Source organism: Nothoprocta perdicaria, unplaced genomic scaffold (assembly GCF_003342845.1).
Source record: "Nothoprocta perdicaria isolate Ctin4 unplaced genomic scaffold, notPer1 scaffold_45, whole genome shotgun sequence".
Classification (NCBI taxonomy): domain Eukaryota; kingdom Metazoa; phylum Chordata; class Aves; order Tinamiformes; family Tinamidae; genus Nothoprocta; species Nothoprocta perdicaria.
In genome coordinates this window covers 4,183,056-4,202,338 of record NW_020455699.1, presented here as the reverse complement: position 1 = coordinate 4,202,338, position 19,283 = coordinate 4,183,056, and the positions used below count along the sequence as shown (strand labels likewise).

The 19,283-nt window shown below is 36.6% G+C and overlaps 1 protein-coding gene across 1 annotated transcript in view; it reads right to left on the bottom strand.

Moving 5' to 3' along the window:
* The window catches only part of AUH (AU RNA binding methylglutaconyl-CoA hydratase), a 93,671-nt gene that overhangs the window by 59,511 nt on the left and 14,877 nt on the right, over positions 1-19,283 (bottom strand). The window contains exon 4 of the mRNA XM_026046591.1: positions 9,336-9,422. Coding sequence (XP_025902376.1) covers positions 9,336-9,422 — 87 coding nt within the window. The remainder of the gene's footprint in view (positions 1-9,335; positions 9,423-19,283) is intronic.

Sequence of the window (19,283 nt, the reverse complement as noted above, 5' to 3'; positions counted from 1 at the left end):
GTTCATGTTCTACAACTCAGTATCACCTTGATTTCTCTCTGAGCTGCTAACTACCCAGACTTTTACCCTGGGGAGCAAGGTCATGACAGGTTTCTAATCTACGCTCTTCCCCCAGAAAACAAAAGTGCACACAACCATTGCATTCGAGTGCAAGTACAGGCAGTTTCCGAGCAGTTAAATAGCTTCAATATTCTTTAAGAAAACTTTGCACTAAAGTGAACTTTCCTGTAAGTTAATTTATTTCATGTGAAGCTAGAAAAAAAGTTTTGAAGTGTTGTAGCACACACAGAGAATACTAAATCTCGATTTTGCCTCTTGGGATATCTTCATAAAGAACAGCAAGTTACTAAGATGGAATACAAACTTTGCACTTAAAAAGGATTGTTGTATTTGGGGCATTTATTTTGCCCTGTAAAATCTGATATAAGCAGTCAGTCAGCATAATAAAACACACTTGGAATTTCAGCTATAAGCACTGCCATCAAAAAAGGACTTTCCATGAATCAACTACTTCAACAAATGCTTTCAACCATTTTGAAACATAACCATAACACAAAGAAATCCACTGGAAGAAAAAATAACTAAGCATGTAACAGCATATGAGACTGACTAAAACACACGAAAAGTAGCTGTCAAATCTCTGAACTTGTAGTCTGAGAAAATTAAGATTTTTTTTTTTCTGGAAGGCAGGAATAAATGTTTTTGTTACAAGTACTACAAAAAGCAATCATACTGGGAGTAACCGTTTTTTCCATAATTCATATATTTATCTTTATTTGAAAAACAGACAGAAATATCTCCTTGCCCAGAAGTATGACCACACTTTTCAGTTACAAACACCTACACATGCATTTAGGTACAGAAAATTATTTTTTCCATACACTTGCCAGTTACAACTGTGAAAGGCTATTAACTAGCCTCTAATTTTTGTGTTTTGAATAAAAAGCTTAATAAACTGCTATAGTTGCCAGATTTATTTGAACATCACTATCCTTACTTTTAGACTTTCAGTTCAGGCAAATAGCTCCACGCAAACAGCAGGAAGAAGTTATACGGAAATTGGGCTTTTTCATATTTGTAAGAAGTTTTGCCTTTCTTTTTATAGAAATGGACAAGACTTCCATTTTTCYATTTATTAGTTGCATATTTCATTTATAGTATGAAGATAACATCCTCTAGTCCCCACTCAACATAATATAGAGAAAATCCCAAATACTGTGATCATTTTAGACAAATATTTCTAAAAATTTTTCTCCTGTCTGTTTTCATCAATATTTCATATATATATATATGAATATTTCATATTCATGTATTAGTTACTTTCTCCAATCTTAAATGAACCATGGCACTAGATTTCGATGCTCTAAYGCTGAAGTATCTTTTTTCTATAACAACTTCATGTAGTAAGTAGTATTTTCAATCAGAGCCTTCAAATGCTACACAGGAAATAAAGTAGCCACTGAAAAACTGTTTYACAGTAAGCACAGAAGAAAATCAAACAAAATTCTGGTCATTCTGGCCGCCTCAACAGCCAGTATAGGTAGCCCAAATCAATATCAGACTTAGCCATTCTGGAATCAAAAACGACTGCTGGACTCAAGCAACCAGCCTAGGATTTCTTGGATAGCATGGAGCAGCATGAAACTTTCTCTACCATATCAGGTACTGCTGCCCCCTGAATATCAATCTGTTCTAAGCACAGGGCCAGAAACTGGAGCAGGCAAGGGAAAAGGCAAAATTGCTCTTTCTCATTCAGGGTCGCACTGAAGCCTGAGCAGAGAGAAGGGGAAATGTTTTCCAACACCTCAGACATTAAGTAATGTGACGCTCTTGAGTGGGGGACAGTCAGTCATATTGAAAGCATGCTTTAATAATCAGTGTGCAACCTGGCTGTAACAATCCTAAAAGACAGGTTAACCRTGAACAACCTCTCTTTTAGTACAGGTTTTGGGGGGGTTGGGGGGGGGGGAGGTATTTCTTTTGTGGGTTTTTTTGTTGTTTTGGGGTTTAAAAAATGCAAATGAGAGAGTTATATCCAGAGCAGTCTCTTCTCCTCACAGGACACTATATGTGGCATTGCTACCAGAGGGCAAAGTCAAACTACATCAAAGACTATGTTAATTTATGCCAAGACTGAACAGCAGCAAGATCAAAAAAAATGATCTACTGTGCAAAGYCACATCTTTCCTTAATACTTACATCTAGGGGAAGGAAGATGAGATGATCCTAAAGTTCACACCCTCTGTTTCTGCATCATTTTTACAACTATTTTTAGAAAGTTATTACTATGGAAAGAAAAACACAAATGAACAATCCTGAAAGCAAACTGTCATATAAATTGCTAATGAACATCTTAGTAGAGAAGTTTAATGTTGCATTCATTCGCATTATAATGGTGGAAAGTTTAAAATTGTGTTTTTTACTCAAAAACAAGCCAATCTAATTTGACAAAGCATGTAATTTCAGCTCTACAGGGACAGTCTATTTAGGAAACAGACAACGCTCAGTCAAAGTGTATTTTAAATTAATTCAATGTTAGGAGTCAAAATTACTACTGCAAAACCACGAAGGGCTCAACAATGCATTTCAGAATACCAGCAGTCTCGTATTAGCTATGCTGGAGTACAGGGTTTTGGCTGAACGGCCCACAACATACTATAGCAGAAGAAATATTGTGCCAAAAATGCCCATTAAAGAATGCCCAGCTTCATCAACATAGGGAGACTGCAGTGTCTGAGAACGAGCATGATTAGTATGGCAGCATTAGCTATAAATTTGTCATTTGTCATAGTGAATTTCTATTTTTGAAATTTCATTCAGCCTTCCATCAAGTGCTTGCTCAAGTCATGGCCCACACCTGCATTTTGTTAGGAGAGAAGCCCACAGTTCTTCTCACTGGACTATCTGACTTTAGTACTCCATCTTTGCTGCCCAGGTTTTCCTGTAGCAAATACAGATGCATGGTCTATGTTTGGCCCATGTTAAATATGCAGTTCTCTCTTGGGGTAATCAGGACATAAATATTTCTCAAAAACAAAATATGATCCATATTATATATGTGATCATATAAATTATCTATGACAATAAAACAAAAGATAGAAAGTTGAAAATAAAAATGTCTAAGTGTAAATTTACTTACATAACCCAAGAAGTCTATTCTACATTTAGAATCATAGAATCATAAAATGCTTAAGGTTGGAAGGGATCTCAGAGGTCATCAAGTCCAACMCCCCTGCACATGCAGGGACACCCAGAGCACGGGGCACAGGGCTGCATCCAAGCAGGTCTGGAAGATCTCCAGAGAAGGAGACTCCACAACCTCCCTGGGCAGCCTGTGCCAGGGCTCTGTCACCCTCACTGTCAAGAAATGTTTCCTTAAGTTCCTGTGGAACTTTTGGTGCCTCAGCTTGTGGCYGTTTCCTCTAGTCCTRTCSCTGSYCAMCACTGAAAAGAGGCCGCCCCCTCCTCCTCACTGCCTCCCTTGAGGTATTTATASACRCTGATCAGGTCCCCCCTCAGCCTYCTCTTCTCCAGGCTGATTTTAGGTAGATTCTGTATGAGACACAGACATCAGAGACATAGACTGGGCAAGACAATCTACTACTTGGATTTTCCAGCTGCCCAATATTCATTTCTGAGTTACACTGCTTCCTTAAACGACAGGCAATTTCACATCCATTTTAAATCATGGCTGATTCAGAATTTTTCACCTTAACCTTCCCTCTTTTAAGTAACTTCCTAAACCTAATGAAATAGGCTTATATGCCTTATATGCACTCTGTAAAATAGTCTTTATGAAATTGACTTTTGTTATCTTTCATTTAACAACAGACCACCAAATTCTGAAACTTTCGCTCACTTGTACAACCAGCAGCAAAGTAAATAGCAAACTTATTATAGTTTGAAATTAAAACAGTTAATTCTCACTCTTTCCCTGAAGCTCCAAAATAAGCAAATGCTCAATCAGGACAAAATGTTTACACTGTGTTATTTTAGTTTCTTAATATAATTTATCATATGAAAATCATGTTTATTAAAGGAAGAAATATGTAAAATCTCTTGCTACAGCAAAAAAAAAGATATACCAACTGTAAATATGTTTACTAGGAAGATCTGCATGTCTGTGTGAGGTGAAATCTCATAGTACAAGAGCTATTAGAGAATGAATTTATGCTGAGCATGTATTGCATAAGATCTATGGGTGTATGATTGCATAAGAAATTGCAAAACATATTTTATTGCATTTTTTCAAAGCCAAATTTAGATTTCCTCTCCATCCTTTACAAAAACATCTTAAATACTGGATGGAAATTTATGGACCATTCATCACAGTGTTAAGACTTTTCTAACATGCACATTTTTATGCAATATCAATCATACTATAAAAACTCAAGAGAATCCTTAAAGCAATATCAAAACAGTAAATAATCCTCAAAATAAAGGCAGAAATTATCAATGTATCCTTTGGAGAGTAGAAGAAARTGAAATTCAGACATTAGAATTTGCATAGAATATTGATCATAGCAAAAAATCAATATTCTAAATTTTAAGAATCAAATTTTACATTCAATTTATTAAGTGAGGTAACATTCTTTCACCATATATGACCTGTATTGGTTTTTGGCTTACCTTTACCAGAGGACAAAAGAAATTTATGCTGGAGAAGACAGCCACAGTGCTCCACAGGAGCCCCTAAAGCTCAAATACTWAGATAAGGCACTGAATTAGACCTTAACCATTTTTCTTCCCTGATTTTGAAATGTGTGTGTGTATGTGTGTGTATGTATATGTATAAGTGTGTGTAGTATGTATATGTGTTATATATATGAGTATGTGTATATGTGCGTGTGCATATTTATCGTCTCTATAGATTTGGAGCTACTTTGAATTAGAAGAAAAGCTCACCCCAATAAAAAAAGTCATCATTGTTAATGAAACAAAATGCAAGTAACTGAATGTAAGCTGTTTTTACTCAGCAGAGTCACATTCAAGTTGGTCATGTTAAAAATAATCATACCTGTGAAGGTTATGTCTAAGAAAGTAACTAAGTATTAACGTTTTTACGTCTTATCACAACTTATGCTTGCAAACTAAACAAGTGTCATAAAAGTGACGCAATATAAGTTTTGTTCAAGTGGAACATAGCCAATAAAAAAGGGAAAAAAAAGTTATTTCTGCTCAGTAGTAATATTTCTGCTTAGTATTTTAGTAGAAAAATCACCTTTTTTAACTCAGCTCTAGTTTTCCTCAGGCCACTAGAAAGCTGCTTAGCCTTCCAATGAGAGATACAAAATTGAACTTAACCATGCTTTAGTTTTCTTCATTATCCCATGCTTCAGGGACTTTCAAAAGCAGAGAAGAAAACTTATCTCCATTTCTTACTGTTGTTCAGTGGGATTTAGACATTTAATGCCTTTTATGTTCTTTGGAAGAGCTTCAGGAACCAATGMTGTTTCTCACATATTACAGGTTGGGGTCAAACTTCACCTTGGGCAATTACTAAGATCTGCCTAGGCCAAATTCTTTCTGTAATTTCATACTTTTCCCTGTGTTAAACAGGTTGTTTAGGAAAATAAAGGTAGTAAGCATGCTTATTGCATTCTGTTCCTTCTGTAGCCTCCATTTGTTTTGCAGCTGAAAATGTACATATTATAGCAGCGTTACAGTCCAGACCCACAACTAGGGAGAAAAAAAAAAAAAAAAAAAAAGAGAGAGAGAGACAAAAGAGCATGGATTTAATTGGGAAAGACACCATAAAACAAATGTTGACGATGTGACCCACAGTGATGGCATTTCTCCCTCAAATGTTTAAAAAAATGGGATTTCTGAGAGCATGTAAGACTTGCCTTCATTTTGTCAGAAGGCTTGTTTTGTTGCATGTGGTTTGAAGAGACCTATCAATGTTTTTCTCTATCATTTTTCTTGAGTGTAAAAGCAGCCTTACATCAGTAATGAAGAACCCTAAGGTAAAATATACTAATGGACATATTCTGACTCTGAAGGAGCAGGAAAAAAAAGGAAAAAAGACAACCCACATAACGCCGAGACAATTTTAGCAGCAGCAAGCAAAAGCAATCACTGCTAAAAATAGTATCTGTTTTGATTTTTCCCCCTCAACTTAAGGCTCTTAGAAGCTGCAACTAATAGCTCAGTACATTTTTCCTGCTTTTTTTTCCAAGTGTTTATTTTTACACTCAGTGATATTTACTGCAGTCTTAATACTTCAACCAAATTTAGCAAGAAGTTATAAATTAATCTCATAAAAATACAAGTACATGTAACAAACATGTGCAGCATGCTTTTAATTTCTAGAAAATTTTGCTCTCAAGTTGTATTCCAAAATGATACTACAGCCTTTTAGAAAACCACTAATGTAAGGACTTCAAACATCATGAAATTGAAAGGAAGCAAAGAAAGCAAAGACATGTCAATTCTAAAAATCCAAGTTTACCCAGTTAATCAAGATGTAAGTAACCTCTCAAACATTTCATCTACAGAGAAAATAGTGTTTTTCTTTTTGAAAACACCATTAAAAAGAAGTCTCAAACAGTTTAACACAAACTGACTTATCAAAACATGACCTACTTCTGAAGAGCAAAAAGTAGAACACATTTTAAATGAGATTACAGCATTAAACTGGATAGAAAAAGAACAAAGTGGGAAATTGAAAATATTGTTCCCTAGCTGTAAAGCATTTGTGCAGTGCCAAATAATCATTAGAGCATTCTTTTCCCTCTTTAACGATCTCATAAGATTCTGACTGTTGCTGGGCAAGAAAAATACCTTCATGTGCTTATTTTCAATATACTGATTCACTGCTAGTCATACAATGCAATTACAATGTCTCACTAGTTCTATTGAAGCTACATTTTTCACTGCCAGACTACTTCTTCAGAAGAAGGAAAGAAGAACTGAGAGCCTCTGACTTACTAAAAAAAAACATAAAATAAAAAAAATCACTTCATCAGGGCATCATCATATAGCATCATACCATACATATATCAATCTCATGTTCAGGTTTTAAAATACATCTACTACATATATTCTATGAAAACTGAAAAAGAGCATGAGCAAAAAATGTCTCAATATTCTTCTCTAAATCTGAAAAACCAATTGTCATTAGATGGCATGCAAAAATACTGAAGTAGGAGGCCAATGGTAATAATGCCGAGGCATCACACTAATAATGAAAAACACTGGCTTGCCTCCCCCTTTTAAAGAAAGCTGAAATGTCAAAAAAAGGAGTCCTGTACTCAAACTAAGCAAAAGTCCTATTAACACATTGAGCAATGACTACGTTTAAATTCCTTTTTTCTCTTTCCAAGTTCATAGCTTGCCTGATCAGCTACTACATACCCTCACAAACTTTCCTAGCTATTTCAGTGATTTACATTCTCAAATATGCAATTTCACTTACTCACAATTTCCTGCTCCTTTTTGAGGAAAAGAATGGAGACAGATGAATGAAAGCACTCCTGAGTACCACTTCTGGTCTCCTAAACTTCATGCAATTCACTGTCAGTGTAATGATCCACTCTCCCTGGAAATTTGCTTGCATACTCAGTATTTAAACAGTTTCACAGAAAAGAAAATTCAGTTGAAGAGAGTCAAACATTTGCCATACAGTCTTTTAGCTATATTAAAGCAAATTAAAGCATGAAATTCCTGCTTATACTTTATAGTCATTTGGTGAAGAATGCAGAATCTAACTATTTTTTTGATGTTTTAAAAATTTTGCTACTTAAAACGAAAATGAACAGACATTCTTAACTCCAATAAAGACAAAATCTTAATAGTGATTARTAGCCACTATAGCTACCATTTAAACTTTAAGAAAAAAAGGCACAGCAAATACTCTCAGCAACATCGGTATAAGATACAAGGTACAAGGAAGGCTGAAAAAATAGCATTTAGAGCTGAGGAATTCTCCCCCCAGCTCCCTTCTTCCCCCTGTCCCCCGAAAGGCACACCTCACTGAATGCAAGAACTTGTTGCCTCTTGCTTTGCATTCCAATGACAGAACTAACTACAGCAAGAAATACAATATCTTCTGAAGGAAAGTAATGGCCTATTCATTACTGGATATTTAATTGATTCTTTTCTTTTTAAGAGCCTTGCGGATATGCTTCGCATCAAAGACGATATTAATTCAAGAACTCAAATACCTCCATGAACTTCCAAATTAAAGTCACTCTCTTCAGTATTCTTGCCATTTACCTGCCATAACCTATTGTTTTCCATCCATTTCCAATATTAGGTTGAAGACAGATATGAAACTGAACCAATATTAGGAAGGAAATTGTGGAGTTACTGGAGAGTCCAGCGCAGGGCTACGAGGATGATCAGGGGCCTGGAACATCTGCCCTATGAGCAAAGGCTGAGAGAGCTGGGCCTGTTCAGCCTGGAGAAGAGGAGGCTGAGGGGGGACCTGATCAGTGTCTATAAATACCTCAAGGGAGGSAGTGAGGAGGAGGGGGCGGCCTCTTTTCAGTGGTGGCCAGTGACAGGACTAGAGGAAATGGCTTCAAACTGAAGTACTAGAAGTTCCACATGAGCTTAAGGAAAAGATTCTTCACAGTGAGGATGCCAGAGCCCTGGCACAGGCTGCCAGAGAGGTTGTGGAGTCTCCTTCTCTGGAGATCTTCCAAACCTGCCTGGATGCAGCCCTGTGCCACAGGCTTTAGGTGACCCTGCGTAAGCAGGGTGGGTTGGACTAGATGACCTCTGGAGATCCCTTCCAACCTTAAGGATTCTATGATAAAATCTTTCAGAAACAATTTATTTCTTACAACTGTTTTTTTCAGTATCACTACATTATTCTTTGTAAGTTAAAAAAAAAAAAAAAAAAAAAAACCTCATATTCCACATCTACATTTGGGTTAAATGCAGTGTTATGTAATATCCAAAATTACCTTACAGGAATTTATATTTGTTCTCATTATCAACAGTATATATCAGAAATTAATAAACTGGTTGCAGAGGTTTTCTGGTACTAGTGCAAGGCTCTACTTTCCAAACTTCTTAGTAAATAATCTTTCCTTCAGAAAGAAGGGAGTATAAATCACGTCTATTCAGATGAAACATTGAAACATGACTTTTTAAAAAATTCTTTAAAAAATCTTAAATGATTTTTAATTTAATTCTTAAAAASTCAAACTACTGGGCATACAAAAATATGTAATGTATAATGATTCGTATTTGTCTTATCAATATCAACTGTGGTGCATATCCATTTATCTGTCAAGAAACATTCACACAAGTTTATACTACTCCTTTAATCTGACCCTTCCAGGTTACTGTTAAACAATGCGTTAGTCAAAGAAGAGGATACTTACCCAGTTCGTTAATAGTTGCTCTTGCTTTTGAGACAAAAGAACTAACTTCACTTGAGTGCATTTTTGCTCTTTCCTTAAGGTCAGCACCTGCAGATGACATTTCACATATATATTAGTAAGTGGTATACAGTACAAGAAATACCTTYGCAGAAGTAAAACAGTAGTGTGTGCCAAAATGTTAAAGTCTACTTTGAGACAAGGCCAAACCGATCACATCTGTTTTCCACAGATTTCAAGGAAATTACAACATAGAATTTTACTCTGGAAAAAACAGTAACAATGAAAACAGTCACCAGATTTTGACCAGGTATATTCTTCTCAGTTACATTTCTTGCCCAAACTAAAATAGTTTATGAACATGAGAATTTAAGGCAATATTTCTTATGATACAATTACTTTGATTTTCCCAACTGTGTCACAAAGTCGAATCATTATCTATTTTTCATATTATGATCTACTAGTAAATAAAGAACACAAACTCTCTAAAATGCATGTGGATATACTAGCATCTTTCACTTATGGAAATTAATTTTTGGAGACATTTCATACAATACTTCTTTTTACCGTCCCCAAAAGCTAAAACTTGAAATTACACTTTAGTCTATTTCTTCATGAACATGTAATTCTGCTTCTTTATAAAGCACAGTATAACCAGAGGTCACTATTAAAATATGCTTTTAAAATTGTAATATATTGCACACAAATTTGCTGTCATGAACATCTAGGAACAAAAGAGGCAAAAATAACATTAGCTAAATACTGAAAAGGATAAATGTTTTTCTTGTTCTCTAACCATTCTCTAAAGATGTGCAAGATTCCCAATTGAATTTAGTGTGTATTTTCTCCTGTTTCATAAAAATGGACCTGTTAGGGCTAAACATAAGGTATGTAACTTATCAGGAAATTCTTCTATACTTCCCTACCATAAGAACCTAAATATAGTTCATTTAGGAAAAGGTTTCATATTCTTATTAAGATCTAACTCAAAAGTTTTAAATCAGGTGTTACAGGCTGGCCCTTTTACCTTTCTGTACTTAACTGATGCTAGATCCTGTTTGTCAAACATTGTTTTGGATACGTTCTTGTTGATAACAGGAATTAGAACTCACAAGTCTACTTTTTTTTGTCAAAATTAGTATCTCAGTCTGCCTATTTTCTGATGGACACCCAGCTTCCATTTTAAGACAACGATATGGAAAAAAAAAAAAAAAAAAAAACAGCACTATTCTACATCCTCCCTTATACTTTCATCATAGTCATCTTACCTACCATGGCCTGTGGTCTTTCTATGCATGTCCATTTCAAAAAAAAAAAAAACAGACAAGCATCAATTCCAACTACATGTCTGTTTTTCCCACTACATTATGTTAAATTTAAGTTACATTGCCAGACACTAAACTCTAACTGCTTATAAAGTCAAAGTTTCCAAACAATCTTCTAGGATATGCCCCAACTGAAGAAAGACCAACAAGACAGGGATTATTGTGGTCAAGTCTGTACCATAGCCAAAATTACTTCAGATATCCATCTTGGTTAATTTGTGCCTAAAACTTGGGAAGTTAATATAAAGTCAACTTCAAAAGAGAAACAGGGAAACTGATGTGCTTCCATCCCTACTGTTAAAAAAACGTATTCTCAAGATTTTAAGGTAAATGCTAGGTTATGATTTGTTTAGATTCTTTAAAAAAAGACTCATCAGAAAACCACTTTATAAAACAAAAAATATACAAACTGCAGAAATAGTGTAGCAGCTGAAACTTTTTCCTTTAGGCAGAAACCATCCACTGCATTCCAGCAGAAGACCTGATTAACAGGAGACAGAACTGACAATAATTTTGCTCCTGCTGTAAGACTCAAACACAGATCAAAATTCTTGAGGAATTCTTTGATCTATATAGCAAAGAGCCATTCACATGTTTCTTCAAAATCTGTTTTCAAGTCAGAAGTAGGAAAGGTTACAGAAGGCATCCATGAGGAAGAATGCAGCTTCAAGGAAAGACTTCTGCTCTCTCAGCTACCAAAAGATCTCTCGACACCTCTGCTCTCTCAGCTACCAAAGATCCCTTGACTCATCCCAAGTTCAGGACTTTTTTAAGTGTCTTAAAATAATATTTGCTCAATAGCTGAGCACAGCAAAGGAGCTGAAGATTTTCAAACTGCAAATACTCTAACATAGTGAACCTTTGCAACTCTGCCATGAAGCACAGTTGAAACAGGTGGTTAAATCTGGCCTATCCCCTTCCCTACATCTAATCCCAACAGGCTTCAGGGACTACATACTCCACCCTTGTGTCTCTGCACTGCACTGAGCGCAGACTTCTCTAAGCCTTTCTACCCTGCAAAAACAGGAATGGAGAGCCAAAACTGCTAGTGAGCTGAGGCACATCAACCACTGCAGACTAATTTTACGTTGCAGTTATGTCCCTGCATCCATCGAGTTCATACWGAGTCACTGATTTCTCCACATTACATGTTTTGGCATCTGTCCTTGTGGCCTGATCTTATTCACCTAGAAACACTGCAAAACCTAGTCAAAATGAACTGTAACTCTAGGCTTGCAGTCATATTCACCCCTTCTAACCCCTCTGCTCCCAGCTCTTTATAAACCCATTTTCAAGGTCCCGTGAAGACACATTCTCAGGATACTAGGAGTTGATACAGAGTAAGACAGAAATGCAACAGTGAAAGACTATGCTGATCCCGCTACCAGCTTCCTTCTGGAGGAATTCCAGAATCACAGAATGGCTGAGGTTGGAAGGGACCTCCAGAAATCATCTAGTCCAGCCCCCCTGCTCCAGCAGGGACACCCAGAGCACGGGGCACAGGGCAGCATCCAGGTGGGTTTGGAAGATCTCCAGAGAAGGAGACTCCACAGCCTCCCTCGGCAGCCTGTTCCAGGGCTCTGTCACCCGCACAGGAAAGAAGTTCTTCCTCACATGGAGATGAAAATTCCTGTGTTGCAACTTAGACCCATTTCCCCGCGAACTGTCACTGGCTACCACGGAGAAGAGCTTGGCCCCTTCCTCCCTGCATTGCCCCTTCATGAACTTATACATGTTCATCAGATCCCCTCTCAGCCTTCTCTTCTCCAGGCTAAACAGGCCCAACTCACTCAGTCTCTTCTCATATGAGAGATGCTCCATTCCCTTAATCATCTTTGTTGCCCTCCACTGGACTCTCTCCAGAACCTCCACATCCCTCATACTGGAGAGCCCAAAACTGCACCCAATACTCCAGCTGCGGCGTCACCAGGGCTGAGTAGAGGGGAAACCTAATCCTACTTCAGGATTAGGCAATGTACTATCCACCTGTGCAGAAATTCTTCTTGATTCACCTCCATTCACAGCAGCATTACTTAGAAATTTATTTAATAAACAGATAGGAGAGAATGGTATTACAGATTTCAAACAAGCAGTCCTGATTGTTTTTTGCAAAATAGCGTTATTTAGGAGATAGGCACAGGACTCACCCAGATCTGCTAAATAATAGGTACATAAAACATTTGGTAAAAGCAGATTAACCCTTATAGCTCATAGGACAATTATGCATATTGTTTTCAATATTACCTGCACCTCTACTGAAGCCTGTCAGCCCTGAAGACTATGATTTTAATCCATCACACTCATGCTTCTTTCTACTCATTATTAGAAGAACAAAGAGTATTTTTAACTTACTTGTGATTGTTAGAACTCTGAAACAACTAATCCTCTTTGTTCCTTTTATCTGATTGGCTATTGAGTGGCTGGATGTCTGTACTGTTAGTAGAGACAGTTTGCAGTTTGTGCTCAACCTGCATTTCACAAGGATGCTTGTGCAGTTATGTCCCTGCATCCATCGAGTTYATACTGAGTCACTGATTTCTCCACATTACATGTTTTGGCATCTGTCCTTGTGGCCTGATCTTATTYACCTAGAAACACTGCAAAACCTAGTCAAAATGAACTGTAACTCTAGGCTTGCAGTCATATTCACCCCTTCTAACCCCTCTGCTCTCAGCTCTTTATAAACCCAAAGCTAAGTGTTGGAGAAATCTGTCCAAAACATCTCTTTACAGGCCTTGCTTTCTAAATGCCATACTTAGATATCTAGAATTTCCTTTAACAGTACCATTTACAGAGCTTTGACACATACCTCTAGTTTTCAACAAAATGTAAACTAATGAAGCGATTAATCATAATGGGTTGTACAAGATACTCAATATTTTCATCAAACTCAATATTKTTATTGTAAAAATAAGTGTTTTACATATATGGCATATCAGTGATTTTTTTCTGAATGCTAAAAGGTGGCCAAACTTCCTTTTCTCTGAAACTTCTCTAACACTTACATATCTGACGTAGAATGAAGTATTAAATTCTTAATGCAGCAGTATTATTTTGAGCTTCCCCCTTGACCTGGCAAAAAGCAAATCGCACAGTTCTGCCTGTAGAGCAGAAATTGAGTAAGCAGGTGACATCCAAGATTTCCAGAAGGAACACAGGTAAACAGATCAAATGTCAAGAAACACCAAAATAGGAACTCTAAAAACTGCACAGTACAGAGGCACCATCTCTAATAGCTTAATAACCTGAGGAAACAGGGAATATAAAACTTACTAAAGAAACTTACTGTACTTTTAAAAAGACATACATCTCACCATTTAACAACCATTATTGTCAACATATGCAGAAGGGAGCTGCATACAGATACGAACACAGTGTATCAACCAACTGTGAAATCAATCATAGAAAGGAAAGATTTAACTTTTTTTTCCAACCATATTTCCACCATTTTTCTGGATTCCTAAAAAATAATTCTGAAAAAAAAGCTTTTACATCCTGAAATTAGTTCATTCAGGAAAAAAAAAATTTCTAGAGAAACTGCAACACCTCATGAAGCAAATACACTTTAAGACATGACAGTGACTGTCTGGGGAGATCGAAACTTTGTTTAAAGAGAATTAATATTTATTAACTATATACCACCATAATAAGAGTTAAGAACATTATTCTGCTAACAGATACATACTTTAAGTCAATACACCTCAAAATCTTCCAATACAAAAATCACAATTTAAGTTTGATAGTTGTAATGCCATCACATCAATTAATGCTTTTTGTTACGCTCTTATGTAGCATTTTTCTATTTAAAGCAATATAGTTGACAAGTTATAGCACAAATCAAAGCTAGCACTAAAGAAATCTCATCAGTGTGAAAGAAAAAAAAAATACACAGTGTGCACCTAAAATGTGAATCAAAACTTTCAGCTATCCCATAACAACTACAACAACATTCTACAAAAGTAGCTAAGATCATGTTTAAAAGGAAAGTTTCTACTACAAAGTTTAAGATAAGATACTTTTATTCTGCATTCCAGTAAATGAACTAGAATATTAAGATGAAACTGCATTCTTTTGCTCAAATTTTCACTTTAAAAAGTGACTTTAAAAAAAAAAAAACAGCTCATTTCTATTATTGCAACCAAGCTGAAACATAAGACTGGGAGTAGTACACAAAGAAACAGATTTAACAGTTTTAATAACAGACTAAGTTATTATATTTACTTTCATGGTTACATGCAAAACCATGATTTAAGTCCATCCAATACATAAAAAAATTTTCAAGCCAAATGACACAAACAATCACTATGACCACTGAATAATTACAGCATCTATGGCTGACAGCAGAAAACATGTTGAAATATCACTTCTCAAACAGCTGCATGGGTTTTGCAGTGATCTTTATGACTACAGATATGAGCCCATTCTTCCTGGAGTCACAATTTTCATCTGGAAATTTCCTGCTACAAAATGCTAGAGTACATCTTCCCACAATGCAAAAAAAAAGTACATTTTATTTATTGTTGTTTACAAATGACTTGGAAATATTTTTTTAAGTATGAAAAAAATGTTACAGCAAGAATCTATTAATCTTCCCAGTTCAGCTAGGCCAAGGATAGTTAGAACTATCGTCAATCCTATCAATTAGCACTAATACTGATTTATTTTTGGATATCAATCCAGACCAACCAATTCAGAATAGACAGAATGTTTCAAAATACAAACACTGGCCATCTTGCAAAAAAAAAGAAAAGCTAACATAGCTTGACAGAATCACAGGTAAAAAAAAGGGATCAGAAAGGACTCCTGGGATCCTCTGGTCCATCTCTGGTTGAAAGCGTGTTCTTAGGCTAGGTTATGCAGGGCCCAGTCTAGGGGGTTTTGTTAATCAAATGGAGATGCCACCGGTTCTCCAGACTGTTGTTTTATCCAGGTGGAACTTCCCTGAGGCAACCTGTGCCTATTTCCTTCTGTTCTACCAGCACACATCCTTGTGACGAGAACACCTCCACCTCTGCTGTAACTGGTTAGATCCCCCGGCAATTTCCAAACCTCCGAAGACTTTAGTGGWTCTCTGTCGGGTTGTGAACAAGCATCTCCTGGACCTGCTGGCTGTCCTTTTCATTACGCAGCCCAGGACACAGTCTGCCTTCTCTACGACTCAGGCACACCACTGGGTCAGGCTCARGTTACCCCCTTCCAGTAGGGCTACACCCCACGCTCAGGCCCTAGCGTGTGTTGAGCTGCTTGGAGTTACTCCATCACAGGTGCTGGGTCCTACATTTAGCTTTTTTTTCCTGCCTCCATCTTCCAGCCTGTCAAGGTCTCTCTCTGAAGGGTTGCTCCTCCTTCCCGCAGACTTGCCTGTCATTTCACTTTATCATCTGCAAATGTAGTTAAGAATTCGGTCCTGTCATCAGACTGTTTATAAAGATATTGAATGTATATCAGACACAGTACCGGCTCCTAAGGAAGTCCACCTGTGAGCGGCTCCCAGTTTCACTTGAAGTCACTGGCCACCACCTTTTGATCTTGGCACATTTCCAAAGTGAAAAGATAACCACTTTTCTATACATCCAATGTATATCTTACCAACTTGTCACGAAGGATGTTGCAGGAGACCACATCTAGCACCTTGTTGAAATCCAGGCAGATGGTATCCAAAGCTCACTGTCTTCCACTATCAAGCCATTTCATCACAGAATGATGTTCAGGCATGATTCACCCTTGGTAAATCTGAACTGGCTTTTCCAATCATTTTCTTGTCTTTTATGTGTCTCTAAAGAACTTCCACAAGAACCTGCTTCATAATTTTTTGCAGGTATTGAAGTGAGACTTACTGGTCTATAGTGTCCCAAGGTTTTGTTTGTTTGTTTTCAGACGCAAATAGTTATTGCCCTTTTTCAATTATCTGGATATCCAGAATTTTTTGAAGTTGATTGATTATGGTTCTGTCAGTCAAGTAACTCTTTTAGCACTCTCAGAAGCATCCCATCAGATTCCTGTAGAGATGTAACACATTCACTTCAGCAGTGGACCAGTATTTTTATTATACTTCTGTTTGATATTAACACAGCTGAAGAAGCTTTTTTCATTGTTCTTGACACCTGTTACCAGTTCAAGCTCCACCAGAGCCTCTTCCTTCCAAAGGAAATTTCTGCACAACTGAGCAAAATGTCTATATTATTTTCTTTGTAAGCCTATGCCCTTTTCCAAGGGTAAGGCCAACAAATGATTCCAAAGCTATAAAACATTATTTGCAAGATTAAAATATAGWAAGTATGCATTTTTTTGAAGAAAAAAAAAAGCCTGTCGAAGGTTTAAAAAACTACAAAACACATAAACTAATAACAAGTTTGATTTGATGCAAGCAAAATAACTGTTGAAGACAATAGTAAAAATCTCTAAGTTGCTAGGTAAGAGAGATCTTAAGTATTACTGAAATATCTATCAAAATAAACTGCTGACAATTTGCTTGAGAATCAGCTTCTCTTAGGGGCTTCCTCATAAAGCAGAACAACTTGCTGCCTGCCTTCCATGTTCTCAGTTTTATGTTTTAAACTACAAATCAAACATGTTCAATAAACAGGCAAAAACTACATTCAGTGAACACTTCCTCAGAGCTGGGTGTCTATGACAGTGATGTGTTGTTGGCAAAACAAGACTGTATTATTTTTGGTTTTCTTATTCTATTATAATAGGGTACATCAAAACTTTCAACGAGGAAGAAATTCAAGGGTAGAGTCTCTCACTCCCCACCAAGTTTTATCCAAGCTCCCATATCCTCTTAAAGCTTAAGATTTTCCAGATAATTATTTTTAAATTTGAATAAAGAAATGATTGGTCTGTTTAAGTGACCAATATGACTTAGCTGTATAGATTTTAGCGTATTCCATACTAGGCTTAAAAACAACAGCATATTAAGAAACTTATCAAGCAAACTAGGAAGCAACTACAATGGTAAAGAAGTCAGCAACATAACACAAAACATGGGCAAACACCTAACACTTCTCATATAAAAAGGAAAGGAAGAATACTCAAATGGCTCTAAGTATTCAGTACTTCATTTTTCAGGCATACAAAATTCTTAGGGAATAACTACATTAAACACATCCAGAATGATTTGAAATGAGTAGAATAAGAGTTCGTGCCCTTAAGATCATTAGGAAGAAATTCTGACGTTACATATGAGGAACAAAAGATTAACATGTACATTTATCATGGAACTCAACTTTAGGAATAAGTTAATGTACAACATATTAATGGAGACTTAAAAGTTGGCTCAGAAGTCTCAGAGAGCTATAAACAAAAGGGTCACTGGCTAACAAGGCAGACCTTGACTCTGAGTCTATCTTGTTTGCCTGTGTCAAAAGCAAGCAGAGACTGAAAGACAAATGCACAAAGGCTGTTATGATTTTCATAATTTTTATTTAATAAGTTTTTCATTTTGTTTAAGAAGATGGTTCACAAAACAAGGTCATCACGAGGTTTTTAGGACAGCTGACTTTGTAATTCACTTGTCATTACTTAATAGTAGCTATTCCTCCTAGTAATCATTTTATTGACAACAATCAGTACGTCAGCAAATATTAATCGAGCTACAAGCTAGTACTTCCACCCACACCTCCTGAACTGATTACAAAGAGAAGTGTGTTTACACGTAATTTTAACACACGGCAAATTTCTTTAGCAAAATAGAGGTGGATGAGAAAGATGCTGTTTGCAGTCAGTGCAGTTAAGAGAAAAGCAGTTTGATAACCACAGAATCACAGAATCACAGAATGGTTGAGGATGGAAGAGACCGCGAGGTCACCTCCCCAGGTGCAGGGCCCTGCACTTGTCCTTGAGTGAGGAACTTCATGAGATTCCTCTCCATCCAACTCTCCAACGTGTCTAGGTCCCTCTAAATGGCAGCACAGCACTCTGAAGTGTTGGGATACTATGTTCATTCCCCAAATAACAAAGTAGTTTGAACAATATAAGTAAAACAGTGAATATGCATAAGTAAAACAGTTCCTTTTTGGTACAGATCTTTGTATCGTTGGATTTCTCTAAACTTGGACAGATAACTTTGAAGTCAAAACTTCTGGCATTTTTCAGTCCCTACATGTTCTYACATATATACGATTTGTTCTCATATTAGGTTGTAAGCATGACTTGGTTACCTTCATTTTTTGCACATATTCTCTCTRGCACAAAAAGAAGTTCCTTAAAACCAACAAACTGCAAAAAAACCCTCAAAATTTTGCACTGCAGTAGCTCATGTGCATTAGACAGATGCAAAATGACAGTCCTCAGCACTTCCTCCTGTAAGATAGCAGTCTTTCAGCACTGTGGCTATAGGTTATCACAAAATTTAAAATAATTTACAACCAGATCAGTATATTTAAAACATTAGCCGATAAATAAATTCCCACAAATATTTCAGGAAGTACAATACTTGCCTTTGAAGTCCACATCTTTCTTTGCAACCAAATTGCTGATTCAGACAGTTATTGCAAAAATCCTGATCCCTCCCCCCTCGAAAACAAAGCACTTTTTTTCTTTCCCCACAAGCACTATCATTTTCTTTGTGAYACTTCCATCGCACAGCAACTACCTCAGGAACATCCTATGCCACTGGCTTCTT